At 38.4% G+C, this 25,303-nt stretch overlaps 1 protein-coding gene across 2 annotated transcripts in view; it reads left to right on the top strand.

The window, feature by feature from the left end:
* LOC129899206 (probable magnesium transporter NIPA9) overlaps nucleotides 1-24,924 on the top strand; it is a 28,361-nt gene extending 3,437 nt beyond the window's left edge. Inside the window, exons 2-9 of one of the 2 annotated variants that reach the window (XM_055974075.1) lie at nucleotides 2,823-2,921; nucleotides 3,087-3,216; nucleotides 11,544-11,632; nucleotides 19,804-19,860; nucleotides 19,941-19,999; nucleotides 21,084-21,204; nucleotides 21,470-21,618; nucleotides 24,549-24,924. In XM_055974075.1, coding sequence (XP_055830050.1) covers nucleotides 2,823-2,921; nucleotides 3,087-3,216; nucleotides 11,544-11,632; nucleotides 19,804-19,860; nucleotides 19,941-19,999; nucleotides 21,084-21,204; nucleotides 21,470-21,618; nucleotides 24,549-24,768 — 924 coding nt within the window. In that variant the 3' untranslated portion in view covers nucleotides 24,769-24,924. Of the gene's footprint in view, nucleotides 1-2,822; nucleotides 2,922-3,086; nucleotides 3,222-11,543; nucleotides 11,633-19,803; nucleotides 19,861-19,940; nucleotides 20,000-21,083; nucleotides 21,205-21,469; nucleotides 21,619-24,548 lie in introns of both variants that reach the window. The other variant, XM_055974076.1, reaches the window with a different exon arrangement.
* The last annotated feature ends 379 nt before the right edge of the window (nucleotides 24,925-25,303 follow it).

The following is a 25,303-nucleotide window of genomic DNA, read 5'->3' as shown; positions in this document are numbered from 1 at the left end:
ATAACATTTATTGGTTAATGTGAAACCTCTCTTTTGCAAATTATCTTGGGTTAAACATGCTTATCTAATGACAACCCACCCAAAAAACTTTGACTGCTTTCCTTACACTGCTTTGAAAGATAAAAATAATAATTTTAGTTACTAGCCACTACTTGGTCATTTTAAAGGGAAATTAGCATGTTTTATCTTTTTGTATATCTTGTATAATATGTGGCGTACATTAGGGTGATCAAGGACATGTATGAGGATGCCAAAACTAGGCTAAGGACAGTAGGAGGGGACTCAGAGCACTTCTCAGTTGTGATGGGGTTGCATCAAGGATCAACCCTTAGTCCGTTTTTATTTGCCTTGGTAATGGATGGATTGACGCGACAAATTCAAGGTGAGGTGCCATGGTGTATACTTTTCGCGGACAACATAGTCTTGATCTATGAGATTCGTAGCGGAGTTAACGCTAAGCTGGAGGATTGACGACATACCTTGGAGTCTAAATAGTTTAAGCTGAGTAGGACCAAGACAAAGTACTTAGAGTGCAAGTTCAGTGAGACACCTCAGGAGGTTGGCGCGGAAGTTAGGCTTGGTGATCAGGCCATCCAAAAGAAAAGTTGTTTCAAGTACTTTGGGTCTATCATGCAAGGCAGCGGGGAGATTGACGAGGATGTCACACATCGTATTGGGGCAAGGTGGATGAAATGGAGGCTCGCTTCTGGTGTGCTATGTGACAAGAAGGTGTCACCATAACTTAAGGGCAAGTTCTACAAAGTGGTGGTTAGATCGGCTATGTTATATGAGGCGGAGTGTTGGCCAGTTAAGGTCTCTCACGTTCAAAAGATGAAAGTAGACGAGATGAGAATGTTGAGATGGATGTGTGGGCATACTAGGAGTGACAGGATTAGAAATAAGGCTATTCGAGACAAGATAGGAGTGGCCTCGGTGGAAGACAAGATGCGGGAAATGCGACTGAGATGGTTTGGGCATGTGAAGAGGAGAGACACAGATGCCTCAAAATGAAGGTGTGAAAGGTTGGCTATGGATGGTTTTAGAAGAGGTAGGGGTAGGCCGAAGAAATATTGGGGAGAGGTGATTAGACAGGACACGACACAGTTACAGCTTAGCGAGGACATGACCTTAGATATGAGGGTATGAAGGACCCATATTAGGGTAGAAGGCTAGTACATAGTCTCGTTATTCTTCTGTATTAGTAGGCACATTAGCGCACTATAATTTCTTGTGCTCTGACTTCTGTTATTATCTCTTTATTACTTTCTGTACTTTGATTACCCTATTTTATCTGTGTCGCTCTCGTTATTTGCGTTATTCGTTATTTGCTTTCTCTTATCGCTTTGAACTTATTAGCCTTATCTGACCTCTTTTTATGCTTCTTTTGAGCCGAAGGTCTCCCGAAAACAGCCGTCCTACCTTGGTAGGCGTAAGGTCTGCGTACACTTTACCCTCCCCAGACCCCACGTTGTGAGATTGCACTGGGTTGTTGTTGTTGTTGTAGTAACTAGCCACTACTTGGATATTTGATGGTGGAAAGGAAACTGAGGAACTTCGTAACATAAGTTGGTCAAGGAAAAATCTCGAAGTTTTAAAATCATAGAAAAGAATAGGATATGAATAAATTAGTTAGCCAAAAAAAATGATATAGTTAGCAAAGTATTGTTAAGGAAACTTTATTGATAAATTAATTAGTGATCATGAATAGGACATCAAAAATTTAGTGTAAGAAAACTAGTTACTGAACCTAACAAAATAGAAAAATAATAAAAAATAAATGTACAATAATAAATAAGAGAAAGAGATGGAAAGAGTACCAAATTCCCACAATAAGTTGAATATTTAAAAATGAAATGTTGAAATTGAATTTCAAAACTCGGACGGTAGCACAATTACACTTGCTCGCTTGTACTTTTGACTTATCAAATAAACCGTTAATAAAAATAAAATTAAAAATTAAGAGATCTTATATTTGATAACACTTTAAGAGAGAAATGAGAGAATTGAGATGGGAGATTGGAGAGTAAGAGAGTTATGCAGGAATAAAGAATTGTAGAAAGAGGGGGTGGGGGCTGTTTATAGATTTTCTAAAGGGTAAATGTGCAATTAGGGGAGGGGTTAGTTTTTAAATAAAAAAATGAAAAAGGGGCTAATTTTGCAATTCTGTCCATTTGGCACCGGTGCTATTCAATTTGGACCGTTTGCCACCGGTCAGATTTTTTTTTTTGTAAAGCTGAAAACATTACCATTGAACCAAGCCTGTCCGGGTAACTTGTTAAGGAGTGACATGACTTTAATGGTCCTGGGCCACCGGTTGGCCAATTGGAGTCGTTTGGGATCGGTTCGCTGAGGTGTCCCAGCCTTGCCCCCTTTACCGGTTGTTTCAGGTTAGCTCGGCTCATTAGACAAGTTTAATTTCTACCTATCTGTCCAAGCCTTGGTAGATAGAGTTATCCCGGTACTTGTGTTGGTGAAAGGTACCCCATGAAACTAGTTTAGGTGTGCGCAAGCTGGTATGGGCATGGTTATAAAAAAATGCCTTTAATTGAATGGTACTTACCAACAAAAAAACAAAAGGAGCATCTTTAATTGAATGGTTATCGAATGTGAATGCCGATTATTGTATTTGAAATAGCTGTGAATGTTCTTGTGGTTGGCTATGTCTAGTATTATGCAGACATCATCTCTTTCTTGCTCTTCATGTTCTTTGTTAAATCATGTTGGCCTCCCTGAAGCTATCCTGCTTACCTTTAATTTTATGAACTCGGCACTTCTTCTACGAAACACAACTACTTGGAAAGCTTTATGACCTCTGTCTACAGGTGATTAAAGCTTATGCTTTCAACAAGGCATGGATTTTTGGTTTACTTATGGATTTGTTTGGAGCAGTCTTGATGTTGCGAGCACTATCTCTAGCCCCAGTAAGTGATTTTCCAGCAAGCTTTCTCTTATGCACGTTTAGGGAATTGAACATGATAGTTTGAAAGTAAATCCATTATTAGAGAAAACCCTAAAAATAGTGTTTCTTTCTTATATGGATAGCTAGACGAATCCTTTACACTTACCATTTCAATGATGTACTCCAGGTATCGGTCATTCAACCAGTTTCTGGCTGTGGACTTGCTATACTTTCAGTCTTTTCCCATTTTTATCTAAAGGAGATCATGAATGCTATTGATTGGATTGGAATTACCTTGGCGGGCATTGGTACCATAGGTAATGTAAGTTCCTTAATGCTTAGCATTTCGTTAAAAGAACTAATAAGGCTATGGAAAACAAAGAAGCAGTTCATTTTCCTCTGTATTGCTAAGCATGGTGTTACTGGATAGATGGCCTTATGCATACAGGGGGGAAATTCATCTATTAACAGTGACTACTTGAACTAGTCATTGTTCCATGGGAGGAAGTAGTTAACTAGACGATCGTGCAGCCTCACACCAGGTTTAGAATATTTGTTCCATCAGGTTATCCTGGTTGGTGTTGGAATGATGTTTTGTTAGAGGATTACTATTACTCGGTCTTTGCTTCTCTTGATATTTGGCATCTAGTCTATCTGTTCTTTTAGTATCAATATTCAGAAAAATTGGTTACTTCTAATACTTCTGTTTTCTCCTTTTAAATCTGCTTTGATATGCGTTACTTGAGCCGAGAGTTTTTAGGAAATAGCCTCTCTACCTGCATGAGGTAGGGGTACAGTATTAAAACATTTCACTTGTCCAAAATTATTTTGTATTATTGTTCTGGAAGGTCTTCACGTCTAATTGCTTGTGAAAAGATCATCTGTTTGTTACTCTTTCAATTCCTTATGATGCTTTGATTAATGTGTTTATATCATCTTCTTAGCTGAACCGGTGGCTATATAGATTCAGGTTCACTCCAGTGTCCTGGAATTGAGTTATCAATATAATGCTGCTTTTGTAGGATGTGGAAAGAGCTCTGGCTCTCTATAAGAAGCTAGATGAAAGCAAGAAAAGTTAGAAGCAACAAGTAGAAAGTAATGAAGAAGTGGAAGGAGTTAGAAGCAGGGGGAAATCCACTGTCAACTTATCAATGAAGGTCAAATTAATATCATGGAATGTCAGGGAACTTAACATGATTTCTAAAAGGATTCTCGTTAAGAGTCTAATTGAGAAATGGAGAGCAAACTTGTGTTGTTCCCGGGAAACAAAGTTAGAAAAGGATGTGGATATTATGGCCAAGCTACTATGCACATGTAGATGATGAGATGTGGATATCTTGAAGCTGAAGGTAGCAGTAGTAGAATTCTAATGTTATGGGACAGTAGTGTGTGGAAGGGAACTGATTGCAAAAGGCCGTTATTCATTTTCCTATAGTTTTGAAACAGTGCAACAATCTTTTAAGTGGTATCTAACATAAGTCTATGCACAACACACCTGAAGGGAAATGAAATTAAGCTAGGAGGAGATTTCATCATTCAGGGGTTTATGTGAGGGTCCATGGGTATTCTGTGGTTACGTCACCACTAACAGGTTTTTGTATGAAAGGAGGAAATGCATCACTAATGCGATGACTGACTTCTCAGACTGGATAGAAGACATGGAGCTATCCAATCCACCTTGTATAGGGGCAGATTTACCTGGCTATGAGGAATCATTCATTACAGTGCAGCTAGGCTTGACAGATTCTTATTCTCATTTGAATGGGAGGAAACTCTAGGAGCATAAAACAAAGGACATTGCCTAGGGTGAATTTTAGATCACAACCCACTACTTTTTTAAGTGTGGAAACTGGGAACAATAGAGCTTCTTTTGAATTTGAAAATTGGTGGTTAGGGGTGGAGGGATTTAATGATCAGCTTTTGAGGTATCTGGATGGATAAGATAATCAAAGAATTGTAAGTTTGACGGAAGAAAAAATCGTGTTGCAAATCCATTATATTTTCTATAGAGGACTTTGTTAGCATGTTGGACAGATTCTAATAGTTGTACGTATCTATGTAATAGCTCTAAATATTTGTGTAATTATGGTGTCAATTGCTTTCCATATATAGGAGATAATCAGGGATTAATGTTAGCATATTTTTAGAGATATTATAATTAGGAATAGGAGATATCTAGGGGTGTAAATAGCAGTTTTTTAGGCATGTAAATCAGAATTCTTTCTATTCAATGGAAGAACTCTCCATTTGAGAGTACTCATTCAGCAAACTTGACATGGTATCAGAGCCTACTGCTTTGATTCTTCAAGTCATTCATCTGTGATTCCTTTCAGTCTTTTTTTTTTTGAAACTTTTGGTCTTCTTGTGTCCTTTATCTGTGATCCCTTTCAATTTTTGTTGGAAGTTTTGGTTTTCTTGACTATTCGTCAACAATTAGTCCTAAATGTTTAGGGCTCTTGGTCTTGGTTATTCTCTTGTATTTTTGTGTATTCGAGAACATGACTTCCCATCAATTTGAGTCCTTCAATGTTCGTGTCATCGGGAAGAATTATTCTGCAGCCAGATTGGATAGATTCCTAATCTCAGAAGAACTGGATAATTGCTTCAGCAATGTCAAACAAACAGTCTTGCAGCGGGTTACATCAGATCACTCCCCTATCATGCTACTGTGTGGTGTTCGGAAAACTTCCAATTCTTACTTCAAATTTGAGAATTGATGGCTTCAAATAGGATTCAAAGAGAAGATCAAGACCTGGTGGGAGTCTTTTCCTAGCACTGACAGCCCTAATTTTGTACTGGTTTCCAAGTTGAAGGCATCGAAGACTAAACTAAAAGAGTGGAGTAAATCCACTCTGGGAAACCTGGGGATTCAGAAACAGATTGTGATGGCACAGTTGGCCGACTTGGAGGAAATCCAGGAGCATAGAATATTGAAAGGAGGAACTAGTATCCAGAATAACACTCATTAATGAATTTGAAGGAATTGCAAAGAAAGAAGAGACAGGAGAGCAAAGGTCCAGGGTAACATGGCTTAGGGAAGGGGATAGAAACACCAAATTCTTCCACAAAACTGCAAATGCACACAGGAGAGCAATACAATAGACAGGCTAAAAGTGGGAGAGGTGGTGGAGGAGGATCCAGAGGAGACCAAAAAGGAAATATTGGACTTATATGAGAACTTGTATGCAGAAACAGAGAGGTGGAGACCCCAATTAGAAATGGTGAATTGCACCAGAATCAATGCAAAGAATAAGTCCATGTTGAAGGCTCCTTTTGAACCACAAGAAATCCTAAAAGCATCAAGGCATGTGCTGGGGATAAATCCCCTGGCTCAGATGGTTATTCAATGGAATTCTTCAAGCAATGTTGGGTGTCATCAGCTCAGACTTGGTTGGAGCAATTCAAAAATTTCATGAGAGATGTTTCTATGAAAAGAGCCTGAATGCAGCCTTTGTAGCCTTGATCCCAAAGTAGGGAGTTGCTGAGGGACTAAAAGACTTCAAACCCATTAATCTTATTGGGGGATGTACAAGATCATTGCAAAACTCCTAGCAGAAAGACTTAAGAAGGTGATACATAGTCTAGTAGATAGAGAGCAGATGGCCTTTTTCAAGGGCAGGCAAATTATGGATGCTGTTTTGATAGTCAATGAATGTATAGAGTCCAGGCAGAGGAGCAATAAGCCAGGGATTGTATGCAAGTTGGATATACAAAAAGCTTATGACTTTTTGAATTGGGACTTTCTCACTCAAATGCTGGAAAAAATGGGTTTTGGGACCAGGTGGATTAGATGGATAAAGCATTGTATTTGGCACTGTCAGGTTCTCTATACTTGTTAATAGAGTACCCACGCGACTTCTTCTCTTCTCAGAGAGGCCTGAGACAGGGGGACCCTCGTTCCCCATTTTTGTTCATCTTAGTTATGGAAGGAATGAGTAACCTTATTAATACAACAAAGGGGAAGGGGTGGATCAAGGGGTTCCAAGCAGGAGAACTATCTAATTTGGAGATAACTCATCTACAATATGCAGATAGCACTTTGGTGTTTTGTGAAGCAGAGGCAACACAAATTCTGATATTGAGGGTTATTTTTGTCATTTTTGAAGCTGTCTCTGTTCTAAGCATAAACTGGGGAAAAAGCTTCATCTATCCTATGAACAGTGTGCTTAATATAGATGTTTTGGCCAGCAAACTAGGAGGCAAGGTTGGGGAGCTTCCAACTACTTACCTAGACATGCCTTTGGGAGCTAAAAGCAAATCCAAAGGCATATGGAATGGGGTCCTGGAGAAATGTGAAAAGAGACTTACTAACTAGAAGAGCTAGTATTTGTCCTTGGGAGGAAGATTGACTTTAATCAACAGTGTGATGGATGCATTACCCTCTTATATGATGCCTGTCTCTCCTATGCCAGCCAATGAATCTTATAGCATTGTTCCCTTAGAAGGAATTTCCCATGGCAAGGCAGTGAAGATAAGAAGAAGTTCCATCTAGTTAGGAACTGATTGTGAGTAAGAGTGCATGAGGTCTAGACATTAGAAACCTGTGGAAACAAAATTAGGGCCTAATGATGAAATGGTTGTGGATGTTTGCAAATGAAGACAACATGCTCTGGAAAGAGGTCATCACAACAAAATATGGTATGGAGGATAAGTGGATGACTAAAATGGTAAGTACTCCATATAAATGCACTGTTTGGAGGGCAATCAGAAATTTATGGCCAGTACTGTATCACAGAACCAGGGTAGAAGTGGGAGTGGTTTAAAGACATCATTTTGGGAGGACAAATGGAATGGGGCAGTCCTTATGAAACAATTGCATCCTGAATTGTTTATTTTATGTCAACAGCAACATGCCACTGTGGCTACAATGTGGACTGGACTAGGATGGAATTTGTTCCTAAGGAGGAACCTTCATGACTGGGAGATAGACAAAGTGGCAGATTTTCAAGATTCAGTAGACTCATTCAGCAACCTCACTGTAAAGAAGGACTTGCTGATTTGGAAGAATGATACCAAAGGTCAATTCTCAGTAAATTCTTGTCACGACCCAAAAATCGAGGTCATGATGACACACATCTCAAAACCCAATTTGATGTGTAACCCTAAAAATAAAACTCATACAAGACTCCCAAAGGGGAAAGTGATGCCACAATTTAAATAAAAAGAAAAACAATAAAGAGAAAATTATCCCAAAACCTGGTGTCATAAGTATAAAGAGCATCTAATACAAGGTTCGAATCTGAAGATACAACATAAGTCTCTAAATGATACAAAAGACTGAAAAATAAGGATAGACTAGTGACGATCTGAATTCTGGGACCTCACCACTAATCTGAGAATACACAATCCGCTAGAATATCAACTGCCACGTGAGGTACCCCGACTAGTATCTGCATCAAAAAGGGATGCAGAAGTAGGGGTGAGTACAATTCACATGTACTTAGTAGGTTTTAGCTGACTGAGTATAAGGAATTAATCAAACCTATGAAATAAACTAAGAAACGCTTCCACCTGCATACAAAAAAGTCCCACTTCGGCATCGGTGCCACAAGTTTATATATATAGTGGCGCGAGTAAAGTAGACCCGTAATAACAGCTCATAATCACAATTAATCAGATAATTCAAGCAGCACAGATATCAATGCAATGCAATGCAATATGATGATGCAATGATGTGGTGGTACGGTGGAATCAAGACTGTCGCACAGCCTGTCGTATACACCTGCCGAGTTGTGCTACCAAGCAGGACCCATGAGGGTCTCGCAGACCATATACCTCAATCACAATATCCATTATCCTTGCCACCTCCTCGTGGTCAAGGGATCACAATGCATCCACTACCCTGCCGTAATACTACCTCGGACAGGGACTCAAGATACAAAGGTTTAAAGGTGTTTCATTTTTTTTCTCAAAAAGAATTTCCATATTTCTCAACTTCTATGATGAATGAGGATGAATGCATCAAAACACATATGACATGAAAGTAATATTCAACTCACATGTGGTAAAAGGTTCAAAGTTCTCAAAACTTAACCTACACATGATATTCACCCTCAATAAATAGTAATAGGAATATTCATCCCTTTCTCAACAATATTTCAATACTCAAGCATTCTCAAAACCCCCAACTCAAGCTCTTAGGCGAGCATCACAAGTCAAATAATATACTCAAGCCTCTCTCTTAGGCAAATCACGAATCACATGCTCTCAAAGCAAATAAGATTACAAATAAGGCCTCCACACGGGCTATGTAATACAAATAAACCCCCACATGACAATACATTAATAAATAAGCCCCCACATGGGCATCACAATATATATATAACATTCTCAACTCATACTACGACCTCATCCCAAAGTCTATAACATATGAATGACTAATTACCCCATCTCAATCTCAAAGAAGGATTGTCAAATCTACCTCAATTGCCGAAACCGCGCTCGAACACCTCCACCGAACAAGCAACTCTCGAATTCAATGCTCGGACTGACAACCCACTATCAACAATAAAACATACACATCACAAGTAGTCCAATGACACCCATATTAATAGGTTTCGGAACCGGGGGTAAAATGGTCCAAAAATTAATTATTTCCGAAAAAGGTCAAATCTGGAAATTTATTGGACAATCACATTCTACTTGTAATAAGGAACTCATGGTTGAAAAACCCATAAAAATAGAGCTCAAAACGAGTTAGAAATCACCATTTTCCTTAAATTCGAATTAGGGAAGAAACAAAGATTTTTGGGGTTTGAAACTAAACTTTAGGGGTTAAAATCATCAAAAACTTAATGAAAAGGAAAGGTTTTAGGTCAAAAATCACTTACCCAACACTTTGCCTTAAAAATCTCTTCTCAAATCACCTCAAGGAGTTCAAGAACTCAAACAATTGATGAAAATATTGAAATGGGAAGAAAGGGGCATTTTCTGCCCAAAAAATTACTGTTCACGCGTGTTACTGTTCACGCGTGTTTTGTACAAATTTTCGAAAATCACCCTCAAAGTCATTACAATTCTATTTATAAGGAACTCAACAAGAATGCAGGACAGGAGACAGATTGGCCATGGAAGATGATCTGGAAACCAAAGGCACGCTACAAAGTAAATTGCTTCATGTGGTTGTAAAGAAGCAGTTTTGATTCATGAAGATTTAAACAAAAGAGGCCTTCAGTTGGCCTCTAGATGTACCTTATGTGGAGAGCATGCAAAGACAATTAACCATCTATTTTTGCGTTGTACATGGACATAACAATTTTGGAGAATGTTCATCTGTCTAAAGTTGATAAGATGGGTGAAACCAGGGAGCATTAAAGGAGTTCTAAGCAGCTGGAATAGAGATGGCAATGCTTCAGATAAGGAGAAGAGATGGAATTGTCCCAACATGCATTTGGTGGACAATTTGGAAAGACAGAAACAACAGGAGTTTCGAGAATGTTCAGAACAGCTTGCCGAAGATCAAAATGAATTGCTTAGCTCTTTTTTATTTTTGGTATAAACAAGATATCTTAACTAGGACAGAAGACATCTTTGATGTACTAGATTGTTTATAGGCAACAGTTTAGATTATGGTTGTATTTCTCTGCAAGTTGTAACACTTTTGAAGGGGAACTACACTTCTGTTGTAGTACACTTGTGAATATATGGACTAAAGTTACCAGTTTCAATAATAATAATAACCATGTTCTACCACTGGGATGAGAGAGATCGCTCGACTTCCTACAATCTGTTCTTCACTTCGACATTGGAGGAATGGTTTTGGTGCCAAAAGCCAAGAGTGTGTTTGGTATGCAGGAAAATGTTTTCCATGGAAAATAAGTTGGTTTCTTATTTATTTTCTAGTGTTTAGTAAGAAAGCAAAAAATCGTTATCCCAGGAGCATTTATATTTAATCTAGCAAAATACTATGTGGGCGGGATGGGGTGGGAGTTGTGGCTGGGTGGGGGGGGGGGAGGGTTGGAATGGTCAAGGGAGGAGGTGGGGGTGGGGGTGGGGGTGTTGGGTGGGTTGGGAAGAGGTAATGAACTTGCAATTGCAATGTCACTTATGTAACTTGTTTTTCCTTCTTTGATTAAGGAAGTCATTTTCCTTATTTATGGAGAGTTTGTTTTCCTAGAGAAAATGTTGTCCAAAATATTTCGACCAACCAAACATGGAAAATTTGGAAAACATTTTCCTTCGTACCAAACACACTCTTAGAGCGTTTTTACTTTCACATCTGACTAGTGATTTATGAAAGTAAGTGTGTCCTTTTCCTTCTTTCTATTACTGTCTTTTCCGGCCATTAGATAAAACTCTTTCCCGTTAGTTTTTGAGGGTTTTGCTTAGCCAAGGATCATACCTGTCCACTATTATAAGTAAAAGGATGTTCTTTATTCAGATATATGTTAAGAGAGAGAGAGAGAGAGAGAACCAAAATAGTCCTACAGCAATACTTAAGGGTCTATTTTGTCTTTTTCCTCTATAGTGATTATACAAGTTTAGCTACCTGTCTGCCAAAAGAAATTAGAAGCTTATGGAATCAATTGTTCTGTAACTTACTACTCTTTTCTAATGGAACCTTATACCGATTTCCTGAAATGTTTCATTGGGATGTGAATATCTGACAAACTTTGAACTTACCACTTCTCTTTTCTCTGTTCAGCTGTTGGTGCTGGAGGGGAGGAGCAGCAGGCCTCTGCTATCTCAATTTTTCACCTACCATGGCTGGCATGTGCTGTTGCAATCTTGTTTGTAGGTATCTTATTCTATGCGCAATACAAGCACACTTCAAGTTAGTTTCTTGAGAAGGTTTCCCTGGTGCTATATCATATACGTTTGGAGTGATTAGGTGCTGAGTTCTTTTTGTATGTTGCTTCCTATATTATTAAATTAAGAAAAAACCTGTTCTACTTGTAGTATCAGTCCTTTCAACGCTTGTGTTTTCTCTTAGCCCTAGTACACTTGTAGTAAGTTGGCACCTAAAAAAAGGGTTTAGTAGATGGGACAGGGAGGATGAACCACTGATAGCATTTTGCAGCTGCTTCTTTCAGATTGATATACAAGAAGTTTGGCGGGACTCTTTTCCATGAAAAGCTTGTTTTTTCAAGCATCAAATTTTATCCACCTCGTGATTGCTAAAAAAATGCAAACAATAATTGATTTATTGGATGAAACATCTTCAAGCATTACGTGACACCAGCATCACCACTTCTTCTTCCCCCCCTCCCCCCCCCCTTTTTTTTCCCTACTTGTTTTGTTGTTTCTGTTACATATTAGAAGTACTTTCGTCTTAGACTTCAAAATGAAAAGTGGCATACTTTACCTTATCAAACAAAAATACTTAACTTGCAAATTACGTAAAAGTCACCAATTGTTTATCACGTCAGCACTTCGAGTCCTAGGTTTTTATATTAGCCCTATATATATGAAGAGAGTAACACCAATAACTTTGGTGGCTAGGTTAAGGTGTATTTTGACGTCTATAATCGGCATGGGCTTGCATTTTTCTTAATTTCTGTCTTCTCTTCTTCCTTCATATCTGTCTTTTTCATGTATGTTTTTTACCCTTCCGCCAAGAGTGGTTGCTTAGATCTCATAATAATTTACTTGAAACCAGAAAAATGTTAGAAAGTCATCCAAGTCCTTGTGCAAATCTCTTTAGAACTCAATCTCAATCATAACTTTAGTTTGTGCCTTAAATAGCGAACAACTGAAGATTGAGGTGTGTAATGTAATACAACAACATACCCAGCGAAATCCCACAAAGTGGGTTTGGGGAGACTTGAGTGTACGTAGACCTTACTACTATCTCGTGGAGGTAGAGAGAATGTTTCCTAAAGACCCTCGACTCTAAGTGCATCAAACTCAAGTAAAGGAAGAAGAAAACAATGAAGAAAGCATAGTCGTTAATAAGAAAAAGCAGTGTAAAGTCTACAAGAAAGAAATAATAACAACAAAATAGTATGATGATCGAAACACAATAAACAACATAAACAAGAACTATAACGGCACGACTAGTACTACGATGGGCACTAGCAAGCCTAAACCTTCACAAGGCAAGACAATACTCCACCCCTACTAACCTTCTACCCTAGTATGTGACCTCTACTCTTTCCTATCTTGAGTCACGTCCTCGGTAATTTGAACCTACTTTATGTCCTATTTAATCACCTCTCCTCAATTCTTTTTCGGTCTACCTCTACCCCTCCGTGTACCCCCTACAACTTACCTCTCGCACTTCCCCATTGGGGCGTCATCACACCTCCTCTATACATGCCCAAACCATCTCAGTCTCGTTTTCCTCATCTTGTCCGGCACAGAGGCCACTCCCTCCTCCTTGATAACGTCATTCTTAATCTTTGTCGCTTCTAATATGCCCACACATCCATTTCAACATCCCCATCATCACAACATGCATCTTTTGAACATGTAAGTTCTTGACTGGCCAACACTCTACCCCATACAACAAGGGCGGTCTAACCACCACTATGTAGAACTTACCTTTTAAGTTTAGGTGGTATTTTCTTATCACACAATACTCCACAAGCAAGTCTCCATTTCATTCATGTCCCCAATGCGATGTTGACATCATCATCGACGTCCCCACTATCATGGATTACAGGCCCAAGATACTTAAAACTTTCTTTCTTAGGTATAGTTTGTGTGGCAAATCTTTCTTCCACATCTGCTTCATCCAACGCAACATTGAATTTGCACTCCAAATATTCTGTTTTTTGATCCTGCTCAACCTGAACCCAGTGTTTTGGGCGGCGAAAGGCGGCAAAAGGCGACAAGAGTCTGCCTCGCCACAAGGCAAGGCGAGCAGCGAGGCGCTCACCTTTCTGAAGTGCGGCACCAATTAATACCAAAAAATTAAAATATTTAATTGCATATATAAATAATCAAAATCTTAATGGCAATAACATATTAGCAAATATTTCAATTCAAAAACTGAAAATAGATAGTACATACTAAAAGTCTAGAATTTGAATAAGAAAAAAACAAAACAAAAGTCAACAGTAAGAAAAATATAGAGGTAGAAGTAACTCTGAAGTCTGAAGAAGAAGAAGAAGAAAAGGAGGAAAAAGAAACAGAGGAAGAAGAAATTAGAAGAAGAAAAGAAGAAATACGTATTAGTGGGACTTTAGAGTCGCCAGAGAAGTCTTGTCGAGTCGAATGGTTGGAGTCGCAGTCTAAGAGTGTCATTGTGCAAATTTGAAAAGAAAACCCTAAATTTTCTTTTAACTTTAAAACCCTAAATTGGTCGCCTTTTTTTAAAGAAAATACAAAAGGCGACGCCTTTTTTGCCTTTGTTGCCTCTTGCAATTGTCGCCATGGCGTCACCTTTTGAAGATTGCCTCGCCACAAAGCTAATAGGCAATGAAGGGTCGCCTCACCTCGCCTCTCGTTATTGGTGATGAGGCGATCGCCTTCACAACATTGCCTGAACCCTTTGGACTCCAAAGTCTGTCTCCAAACCGCTAACCTAGCATTAACTTTGTCCCGAGTCTCATCAATCAGTACAATGTCGTCTGCAAATAACATACACCATGGAGCCTCCTCCTGAATAGATCGCATCAACTCATTGATCACCAAGGCAAACATGAAAGGGCTAAGAACTGATCCCTGATATAGCCCCATCTCAACTATAAAGTGCTCTGAGTCTTCTCCCATCGTTCTAACCGTGTCTTGGCTCTATCATACTAATATAAACCTTCGGACCTTTAGCCTCCAAACACCTCTAGAGGACATTCCTCGGGACTTTGTCATGGGCCTTTTCAAGGTCAATGAACACCATATGTAGGTCCCTCTTCCTTTCTCTATATTTCTCCACAAGTCTCCGCACAAGGTGGATGGATTTAGTAGTCGATTGCCACGACATGAATCCAAATTGATTCTCGGAAATGGACACCCCTCTCTTCACCCTCATCTCCACCCTCATCTCCACCATTATCCCAAACCTTCATAGTGTGGCTTAACAGTTTGATACCTATGTTATTGTTATAGTTTTGTATATCACCCTTGTTCTTGTACAATCAAACCATTGTACTCCACTTCCATTCGTCGAGCATTGTTGTCTTAAAAATGTCATTAAACAACCCAGTCAACCATTCCATACCTACCCTGTCTGTCCTCTTCCAGAATTCCATCGAAATCTCATCGGGACCGATTACTCTTCCATTGCTCATCCTAATAATAGCACTTTTAACCTCCTCAACCCTAAACCACCTATAGTGCCCAAAGTCCCAAAGTTTTCTATTGTGCGCCAATTCACCCAACATAGTGTGTCTGTCCCCTTCTTTGTTTAAGAGTTTGTAGAAGTATGCTTGCCATATTTGCTTAATTTCTCTCTTCCACCAACACCTTGCCTTCCTCATCCTTGATGCACTTCACTTGATCCAAGTCGCGAGCCTTTCTCTCTTTTGCTTTTGCTAGCCTATACAATTTCTTATCCCCACCTTTGTCCCCTAGCTGGACGTACAAGTGTAAGGAAGCTACTGTCTTAGTAGCCGTAACAACTAACTTAGCTTTTGTCTTCGTCTCCTTATAAACTTCCTTAAGCGTCCACTTCTCTTCCTCGTCCACTTCACCAACTCTGTATATGCTACCTTCTTTTCTTCCACTTTGCCTTGAACTTATCTATTCCACCACTAATCTCCTTGATGACCACCAAAGTTACCCCTTGACACCCCTAGCACCTCTATAGCTGCTTCCCTAATGCAACTAGCTGTCTTATCCGACATGTTGTCACATCCCTGCTATTACTCCTGGCCCCTATACCAATCAACTTCTTCCCCATCTCCCCAAAAAGGGTAGGGGTCAAGCCACCCCATTTAATCCTTGGTCGGTCATATAAGGTCTTCTTCCTCCGATCCCTCTTAATCTTCAAGTCCATCACCAAAAACTAGTATTGGGTAGTAAGATCCTCACTTGGAATAATCTTGCAATCCTTACAAAGGTCTCGATCACATTCCTAAGGAGTAAGTAATCTATGTGAATCTTAGCTATCGTGCTACGAAAGGTAACCAATTGGTTATCCCTCTTCCGAAAGCACGAGTTAGCAATTACCAACTCAAAAGCTTTAGCAAAATCCAGAAGCGGAGCTCCACCTCCATTCCTCTCCCCCAAACCTAAGCCTCCATGAATATCATCAAAGTCACTAGAAGTTTCCCCTATATGGCCATTAAAATCTCCACCAATGAAAATCTTCTTGGTGTTCAATATACCTCTAACTACCTCGTCCAAATCCTTCCAAAAGAGCTTCTTGACCTCCTCGTCCAGGCCCACATGGGGCGCATAAGCACTAATAACGTTCAAATTAAGCCAGCCAACGACTAGCTTAATTGTCATCATCCTGTCATTAATTCTCCTAGTCTCCACTACCCGCTCCCTAAGGTCCCTGTTTGCTAAAATACCTATTCCATTTCTATCCCTCGAGCCTCCTGAGTACCACAACTTAAACTCGTCCACATCCTCTGCCTTGCTTGAGAATCTTCACTAGCTCTATGGGCTTCCCTGTCAACAACCCTATGTTTCCACGCCCTACTTTCAGCTTAGGAGATCCTGTAACCTACTTACCACTACTTCCCCTCGCCCCTGGCCACAATTGAAGACATGAACCTAGTCCACCATCATTCCCCAAAGCCACTAGGGAGATTTAAACTAGAGAAGAAGTAAACGCAACAGGAATCTACTAAAACTACTGAATCAAGCGGAAAGTCTAGGACCAATTAACAATTCTACAAACCGGAGGTATACACAATTAATTAAGGGTGTACACTAAAATAAGCAAGAATCAATACTAAAACTGAAATTACAAGGAGCAGCCACCAGAGAAATAGCAAACAGAGAGGGCAGATTTCGAGCCAGAAATCATAAACAGCGGCAGAAATAAACAGTAAATGAAGTAAATAGACACTCAGATAATAGCAATAGAAAACAGTGTAATAGAAGGCATATTTTTTTTTTTTTTTTTTTTTTTTTAGAAAAACAGAATTCTAAGAATTTCAGTAAAGGCAGACTTTCAAGAAATAGAAAACAGAAGGCAGAATTTCAATAATGTAGTAGAAATACAAGGCAGAATTTCAACAATGCATTAGAAAATAGAATACAAGAATTAAATACGAAAATAGGAAACAAATGAATGAAATTGAACAAGGAGGAGCAAGAATCACAGACACAGGGATAAACACCAAAAGAAATAGAAACAGAGGCAAAAATGGAAGATATCACCTGGACAGAGTTCTAAACTGCTGCAAAATTGTCGCTGATACCCGCAAGAATTGCGTTTCACAAAACTAGTGTCTTCGTCTGCTCCTGTAGCCCTAGGAGAGAGAAAGAGGATGGAAGAGAGAGTGTTGAGGGGGCTGGTCGGAGAGAGAGCGAGAGAGAGAGAGCAGCAGAAGATTGAGGTTATGTGATGATACATATAAATTGGAAAGTTTAGTAATGGTCCTTTTTCTTTACAAACGTCCTAGATGTTGGTACAGTTGATCCAAGAAGTCATGCTCTCTAGACGACTGATATAAATGGTCATATAAATTTAGGACCAGTCATGTCCTCTCAAACATTCTGATAGTTTTTAACAGCATGTGCCTATTTTAGGGACACAGGTTACCAACATGTGTATGCAATACAAAATATATTTAGATGTCAGTTTCCTTGATAACTCGTCCTACGTGAGAATGTATTTGACGAAGAGAGGAGATATTATCTATTTAAATTTAGTCAAGGAGAAGGCTTGGCGCTCGCTGTCTGTTAATGCTCTTTTCGGGGACCACTGTTGCTGACCAACTGTTACAGGCTCGTTGTTCTAATACCTTTAGAAGAGAACATTTAACTAGATACGCCATGCCCACTGGCCACTGCACTGCATAAGAACTTTCTTCATTTAAGTAAATATTGATTGTACTGCAAGATTCTTACTTCTTGGATTGTGTACAACACTTTTTGATTGATTTGTACTTGTACTGTTCTTTTTATATAATATCCATTCGTAGGATGCGCTGGGGAAGAGCAACCGGACCTGACGAGATTCCTGGGGAATTTTGGAAGAGCACGAGCTCGGTAGGTTTGGAGTGGTTGACTAGGTTATTTAATGTCATCTTTAAAACGGCAACGATGCCCGAAGAATGGAGGTCGAGCATAATGATCCCTCTTTACAAAAACAAAGGGGATATCCAGAGTTGCAACAACTATAGAGGTATTAAGCTACTAAGCCATACTATGAAACTGTGGGAAGGAGTGGTAGAGATGAGGGTGAGGAGAGACGTGTCTATTTCAGAGAACCAGTTTGGATTTATGCCGGGACGCTCAACTACAGAAGCCATCCATCTTATGAGGAGACTGGTGGAGTAGCATAGGGAGAGGAAGATGGACTTGCATATGGTATTCATCGACCTAGAAAAGGCTTATGATAAAGTCCCAAGAGAAATACTATGGACATGTTTGGAGGCTAAAGGTGTACCTGTGGCATACATTAGGGTGATCAAGGACATGTACGAGGGAGCCAAAACCAGGGTAAGGACAGTAGGAGGGGACTCAGAGCACTTTCCAGTGGTGATGGGGTTGCATCAAGGATCAGCTCTTAGTCCTTTTTTATTTGCCTTAGTGATAGATGGATTGACGCGACAAATTCAAGATGCGGTGCCATGGTGTATGCTTTTCGCGGATGACATAGTCCTGATCGATGAGACTCGCCGCGGAGTTAACGCTAGGCTAGAGGATTGGAGACATACCTTGGAGTCTAAAGGGTTTAAGTTGAGTAGGACAAAGACAGAGTACTTAGAGTGCAAGTTCAGTGAGACACCTTAGGAGGTTGGCGTTGAAGTTAGGCTTGGTGCTCAGGCCATCCAAAAGAGAAGTAGTTGCAAGTATCTTGGGTCTATCATGCAAGGCAGCGGGGAGATTGACGATGATGTCACACATCGTATTGGGGTAGGGTGGATGAAATGGAGGCTCGCTTCCAGAGTGCTATGTGACAAGAATGTGCCACAAAAACTTAAGGGCAAGTTCTACAAAGTGGTGGTTAGACCGGCTATGCTGTATGGGGCGGAGTGTTGGCCAGTTAAGACTTCTCACATTCAAAAGATGAAAGTTGCTGAGATGAGAATGCTGAGATGGATGTGTGGGCACACCAGGAGCGACAAGATTAGAAATGAGGCTATTCGGGACAAGGTAGGAGTGGCCTCGGTGGAAGACAAGATGCGGGAAATGCGACTGAGATGGTATGGACATGTGAAGAGGAGAGACATAGATGCCCCAGTGCGGAGGTGTGAGAGGCTGGCCATGGATGGTTAAAGAAGAGGTAGGGGTAGGCCGAAGAAGTATTGGGGAGAGGTGATTAGACAGGACATGGCGCAGTTACAGCTTACGGAGGACATGACCTTAGATAGGAGGGTGTGGAGGACCCACATTAGGGTAGAATGCTAGTTCATAGTCTCGTTATTCTTCTCTATTCATAGGCGTAGTAGTGCATTACGATCTCTTGCGCTGTGACTTCTGATTTCTGTTATTTCTGTTATTATTTATTACTTTTTATGCTTTGATTACTCTATTTTACCTGTGACGCTATTATTATTTATTTAATCGTTATTTGTTATTTGTATTTATTTATTTGTATTTATTTGTTATCTATTCGTTATTTGTTTGTTGTTTTTCTCATAAAGCTTTTAATTTCTTATTCTTATCTAACATTTTTTATGCATTTATGCTTTTACTGAGCCGAGGGTCTCCAGGAAACAGCCGTCCTACCTTGGTAGGAGTAAGGTCTGCGTACATTCTACCCTCCCCAGACCCCATGTTGTGGGATTTCACTGGGTTGTTGTTGTTGTATGTAGTTTTGAGCCATTAGGACTGAAGGAGTATTTGAATGCTTTTGTACTTTTTGAATTCCAAGTTCTAATACTCTTCAATGGATATAGGTACTCCTTAATGGATGGCTTCGCATTTATAGACGCCAGCGAAGAGAACAAGAGCTGGTATGAGTTTTCCACTAAGCTCTTACATATGATGCTCTTGAACATGCCTGATGCCATATACAAATTCCCCCCCAATGCAGATGCAATATGAAGTTATTGAGGAAATTATTTATGGACTGGAATCTGGAATTTTGTTTGGGTACTACTTCTTCTCTTATCATTTGTTCGCTCCTCTTGATCATAGGAGCAGCTTATTTCTTGTACATTGACCTAAAATGCAGAAACCTCAGATACTGGATTTCTCTCTAACGACAGTCACATCTATAGATGGAATTTTGTATTGATGCATGCTAAACGAGAGTGGAATAGTACCAGACCCTTTTATCACTGTAAAGTCCATAAATCAGAACAAGTAGACTTGTATTAGATAATATAATATTTACAACAACCACGCCTCAATCCCAAATAAGTTGGGGTTGGCTATACGATTCCCCACTTCTTCATTTAAGCTCATTTCATATTATCATCATAGTAAATAAAATAAAAGTAAAAAAGATAAGTTAAAAAATATAATAATATTTATGTTAGAAGTTTCCTAATAAGTCTAAAACCAATCCTCAACTAGTAGATATTGCCTAGATGGATTTTTTTCTTCTATTGAGTTGTATGTTTAGCTAAGTCTGCATTGATACCAAGGATTTATAGGTCCTTCAAGACAACTTCGTTCCATGTTATTTTAGGTCTACTCCATCCCTTTTTAACACCTTCACTTACAATAGTTTCACACGTATGCATCGGTCATCTGTATGTCGACGCAGGACATATCCAAACTATCTCAAGCGACCTTCACACATCTTATCCTCAGTGTGTGCTGCTTATACTTTCTGGCAATGTGGTCATTTTTAATCCTATGAATACCATCTCCATCTATCATTCTATTCTTTACATTCTCTTGAAACGACGAGCCTAGATATTATTTATTATTTAAAATCCCATAAGGCAGAATTCACAACTGTCAACAGTTCTTTTTGTTTCTTGATTAGTGTATTTTTTAGCTGGGTTGGTGTTAACAGTTAGTGCAATCATATTAATGAACTTGTATGTGTGATTGCATTGAGCGAATTTCATTTAGTCTTGATAGAGTTATGCTTGCCAAGGTCATCTTTTTCCTATTTCAAGTGTTGGTTGTTTATTTTCATTCTCAAAGTGTTGATGGCTTATTCAGATGTGGATGCCCCTTCCGTCTTATTACAGATAACGACTCTATAATATGGTTATTACAGGATTTCATCCGTGATATCAAAGATGGGATTTTTATTCTTGGAGCAGGGATTTTCCAAGTTGTTGTTGCCCGTTTGTATTTCAATAAGCATTTGTTGTAGTGCTTCTGGTTTTGTATGTCAGGTACTCCTTGTGATCAACATTATTTGCATCTGCTATTACCACTTACCAGTAATACTGATATCGCGACTCCAAACATAGCATAATCATGATCAAATATTTTCTTCCCTTATCAGATTTTTGGTCGATAGCATGTTAACTAGCAAAGATAGATGAGGCCATGAAACCACTATAATCTAACTTATTTTCTTTTTCCCTTCAAGAGAGAACTATTATCCTGCCTGTCTTATGAACAGTTTACACTAAGTACTTCTATTCTTCCAAACAGACACGTGGCTTGAAGCATGGAAGGGCAATCGTAGTGTCCACATGTGCGGCTGTTGCATCTATTGTAACTGGTGTCTTTGCTGGTATGTTTGCTTTGGGTGAGCGGTTGCCTTCAGCACCAACATCTCGTCTCTGGCTCTTGCTTGGATGGTATGCATGACATGTTCCTTTTCTTTGCCTTTTTATCATTTACCTTGGACTTATAACCATCTATTTTGCTCGTCAAGCTTCTTTGTTACAATAGAGGCTAGGCCCTCTATGTCTTTTGTCTCCTGATCCTATAAAACATGGTTTTTTAAAACTGAATTACTTAATCGGGATAAATAGGAAGATTCATTGGTTCTTGCTGAACTTGCGTCTGCATCTTTATGAGAGCCTTTTATTCCCTCTCTACTTGGATGACAGTTGGGTTTCAGAACTTTTCTGATGTTATCTTTATGATGACACATATTAGTTAGTCCAAGTGAATGTCTTGTTGCACTTAAAGGATGTGCCCTAGAGGTTAATAAAGTAGGTTGAGAATCATGAGGTCTCGGGTTCAAATTTGAGTGCAAGCAAAAACACAAGGTAATTTTTTCCCCATTTGTTCAAAGCCTTGTTGGATGTGCCTAGTGGCATAGGTACATTGTCCCAAGGGTGGATAAAAGCGAACAGCCTTACTTGGAAAATTATACCGTGTATATATAGGTCAAATGTCACCTTATGCAAATATATAGGTCAAATATCACCTATGCAAGTATCTAGTACTTCTTCGTTTCAATTTGTTTGTCATAGATTTCATTAGTCTATTTAAAAAAGAATGTTAGTTTCTATATTTAGCAACTCTTTACACCCAACATCTTACATGACATATTTAAGACCACAAGATTCAAAGATATTTTGGTACATTACATAATCTTTAATATAAGATCACATAATTCAAAGTTTTCTTTATTTTCTTAAATTCCGTTTCGAGTCAAATTAAGACAAACAAATTGAAACGGTAGGGGTATTACATTTTGAACACTCTCGACATAACACATAGACGTGAAAATTTTTATGGTGTGTGGGGCATACGTATGACTTGGCATGTGAGGGAGACGTTTCTTTTTAAAAAATGTAGTGCATCGGTCCCACTTCTATTACCCTTTACCCACCAACCCTTCTCATGTCTACTTCCACTGTTTTGCCTTCTATCTGCAAAATTCTGCATGAAGGGATAATGTATATATAATATAAGCGCTAATTTATTTTTCAAACGCAAATACGCAGTGGAGAAATTATTGTAGACTCCAACCATGGTGGTTTTTTAGATTATTTTTTTGTCTTGAATTTTTGTTTTTCCCTCCCCATTCTTCTTATATTCATGCATGTATTTATCTTCCCCATTTAATGCTTGGAAGTTTGTTTAATGGTACTTAGTGTACTGTGCTGGGGGAATGAATGAAAAGTTATTTTAATGGATGTTTTGTAAAGGGTAAATTTCATAAATGTTTTTATGAGTATGAGTTTCTTTTCACCAAATCACATAAATCTGTTTTCAAATAGCAAAATCACAAAATTTTCAGTTTACTAACATAAAAGTTACAATTGCCGGAAAATTCAATCTTCCGATGGGTGATAATTTTTCACTGTACATTATAGATCCCTTCTTTTATTTTTAATCTAATCAATACAAATTAATTAAATAAAGACCATGTTGAAAATAACTGTGCAAATTCTTTTCCAATTTACATATCATTTTAAAGATTTTTGTCCAAACTGATAGTTATTATCATCTAACTTTTTCTTCTCATTATCTCATGCAAAATACTTCAAAAAAATCAGTTCTAATTAATCAATCAACTATAACAGTCAATGAATTCACAAGATTATTACTTCTGATGCACTAATAACTAGTAGTAATAACTATTACTTCATAAAATTTAAGTTTTACCATACAAAATATAAAGTTTTTAAATCTATACTAACTACATATTTTAATAATTCTGAATAATTACCTCTAAAAAGTTGTGTAGAAAGTAAACAACGAATCTTAAAAGTAATTTTTAATTGAAAATTGTTTATTAAACAATTCTTAAAATAAAAGTCTAAACTCTACAAAAGAAAATTAAATAGTAAACCAGCGAAATCAAATGGATGATGGAGTTTAAGATGGGGCAGTGTCTTGTGTAAAAAGAAAATTATTTCGTGTTATTTCTAGTGAGTATATTATGAAAATATTTCAAGAGATGAGACTTCGTCGAGCGAAACAAATATACTTTTACTAGTAGGAATTCTTTTGTTGACTTCTTTATGTTAGTCTTGATTTTATAAAATTGTGTTTCTGTTACAAGTCTTATCATGGTTTAGTTAAATATTGTACTGTTTGATTTAAAACTTTTGGTGCACCCGTGTCAAAATTTTTATTTGACATCTTCAAAAGTTTGAATGTCCTTGATGAAATTTCTGGCTACACCACTGCCTATGTCAATGAGAGTCAGTAGGTACTTTGTGGAATTATTTGGAGTGCTCACAAGTTGGCCCCAAGTCCAACACCACTGTTATCAAAAAATAAAAGTGGAATGACATGTTTTCACCTTACACGTTTATTAAGAAGATAGTTAAAGAGAAATGTTGAAAACATGTATCTTTTAGTGTCCTGGTGGGACATGTAAACCTAATATTACCTTTAAATCTTTTAAAATTTTAATGGGAAAAATGTTTGCATTTGAAAGAATAAATGCGGGTCATCTGTAACTTTTAATCTCAGAAAGTTAGTGTGTGAGTTGTTTCTTTAGAAACTGGATATTGTTCTATTGTTCAGAATGTCCATAAGTACAATCAGATTATTAGCCGTTCAAAGATGTGTTGAACACAAGTACACAGGTGATTCTTTTTTTTTTTGTTCTTTAAAAACAAGTGCACAACAGTTCACCATGTCAAATATAGAGTTTACGGCTTTTGTATTCGTGGTTTATATGTCTCTGATTTAAATGCCTTGGTCGTCTTCCTGGATTCCTACATTTATAAGGGAATTGGAGATCTTTTGTTGTTCATAAATGGAATTTCATTTCCTTATACAAAAGAAATACTGTTCATGTTGAGCTCTTTCTGTACAGGATGTGCATCATTCTTGGTGTGATTCTGCTGGTAGCTTCAACACGGCTGGTGCGGAGCCTTCCACGGTCTTGGCTACGTGTTCTAAGAAGTGGGGTTGACAAAAACATAGGTCTTAGGCAATCTGTGCCTACACGGAGTAGAGATACTAGTCCTAGCACTGTTATCCAGGCGTCAACTTTACATCATTTGATAGCAACTCCCTCTAAAGCTAAGGCTTGAACTGTGTCATTACAATTAATATAAAACGATATTCAAAAGGTTGGACTTGTAAATGCAAATTGAGGTCTGTTGTTAGTAATCACATTGTATCTGGTATGTACAGTACAGTGGTCAGCCTAGTGCAGGTTGTTTGAGTCTGAGGATTCATTCCATTTATACATGAGAGGTCTATCACTTAATACTGTTAAAACGATTCTTCTATATCTCTTAGCCCTGCCCGGACCCCATTAGAAAATATTGATTGAACCAAACCAACTGTTTATATATCTGTATAATATTAAAAGCATGACCCTTAAAATATTGATTGAGTTTTTTGCCCTTCGTTAAAAGCCTCCGTTTTAGATAAAATCGTCTTTTCACTAATTTTTTAATTATATTAAATATAGACTATAATAAATATAATTTTTTTAAAAATAAAGATGACTTTCTTATCATAATTAAATTCCTGCACGAAGAATTCTTTCCCAACTAAAATTATATACATATATATACACACGTTAAAAGGTTTTGCTTTAGACAAAATTGTCTTTTCACC

Source organism: Solanum dulcamara, chromosome 8 (assembly GCF_947179165.1).
Source record: "Solanum dulcamara chromosome 8, daSolDulc1.2, whole genome shotgun sequence".
Classification (NCBI taxonomy): domain Eukaryota; kingdom Viridiplantae; phylum Streptophyta; class Magnoliopsida; order Solanales; family Solanaceae; genus Solanum; species Solanum dulcamara.
This window is presented reverse-complemented; position numbering and strand designations above follow the sequence as displayed.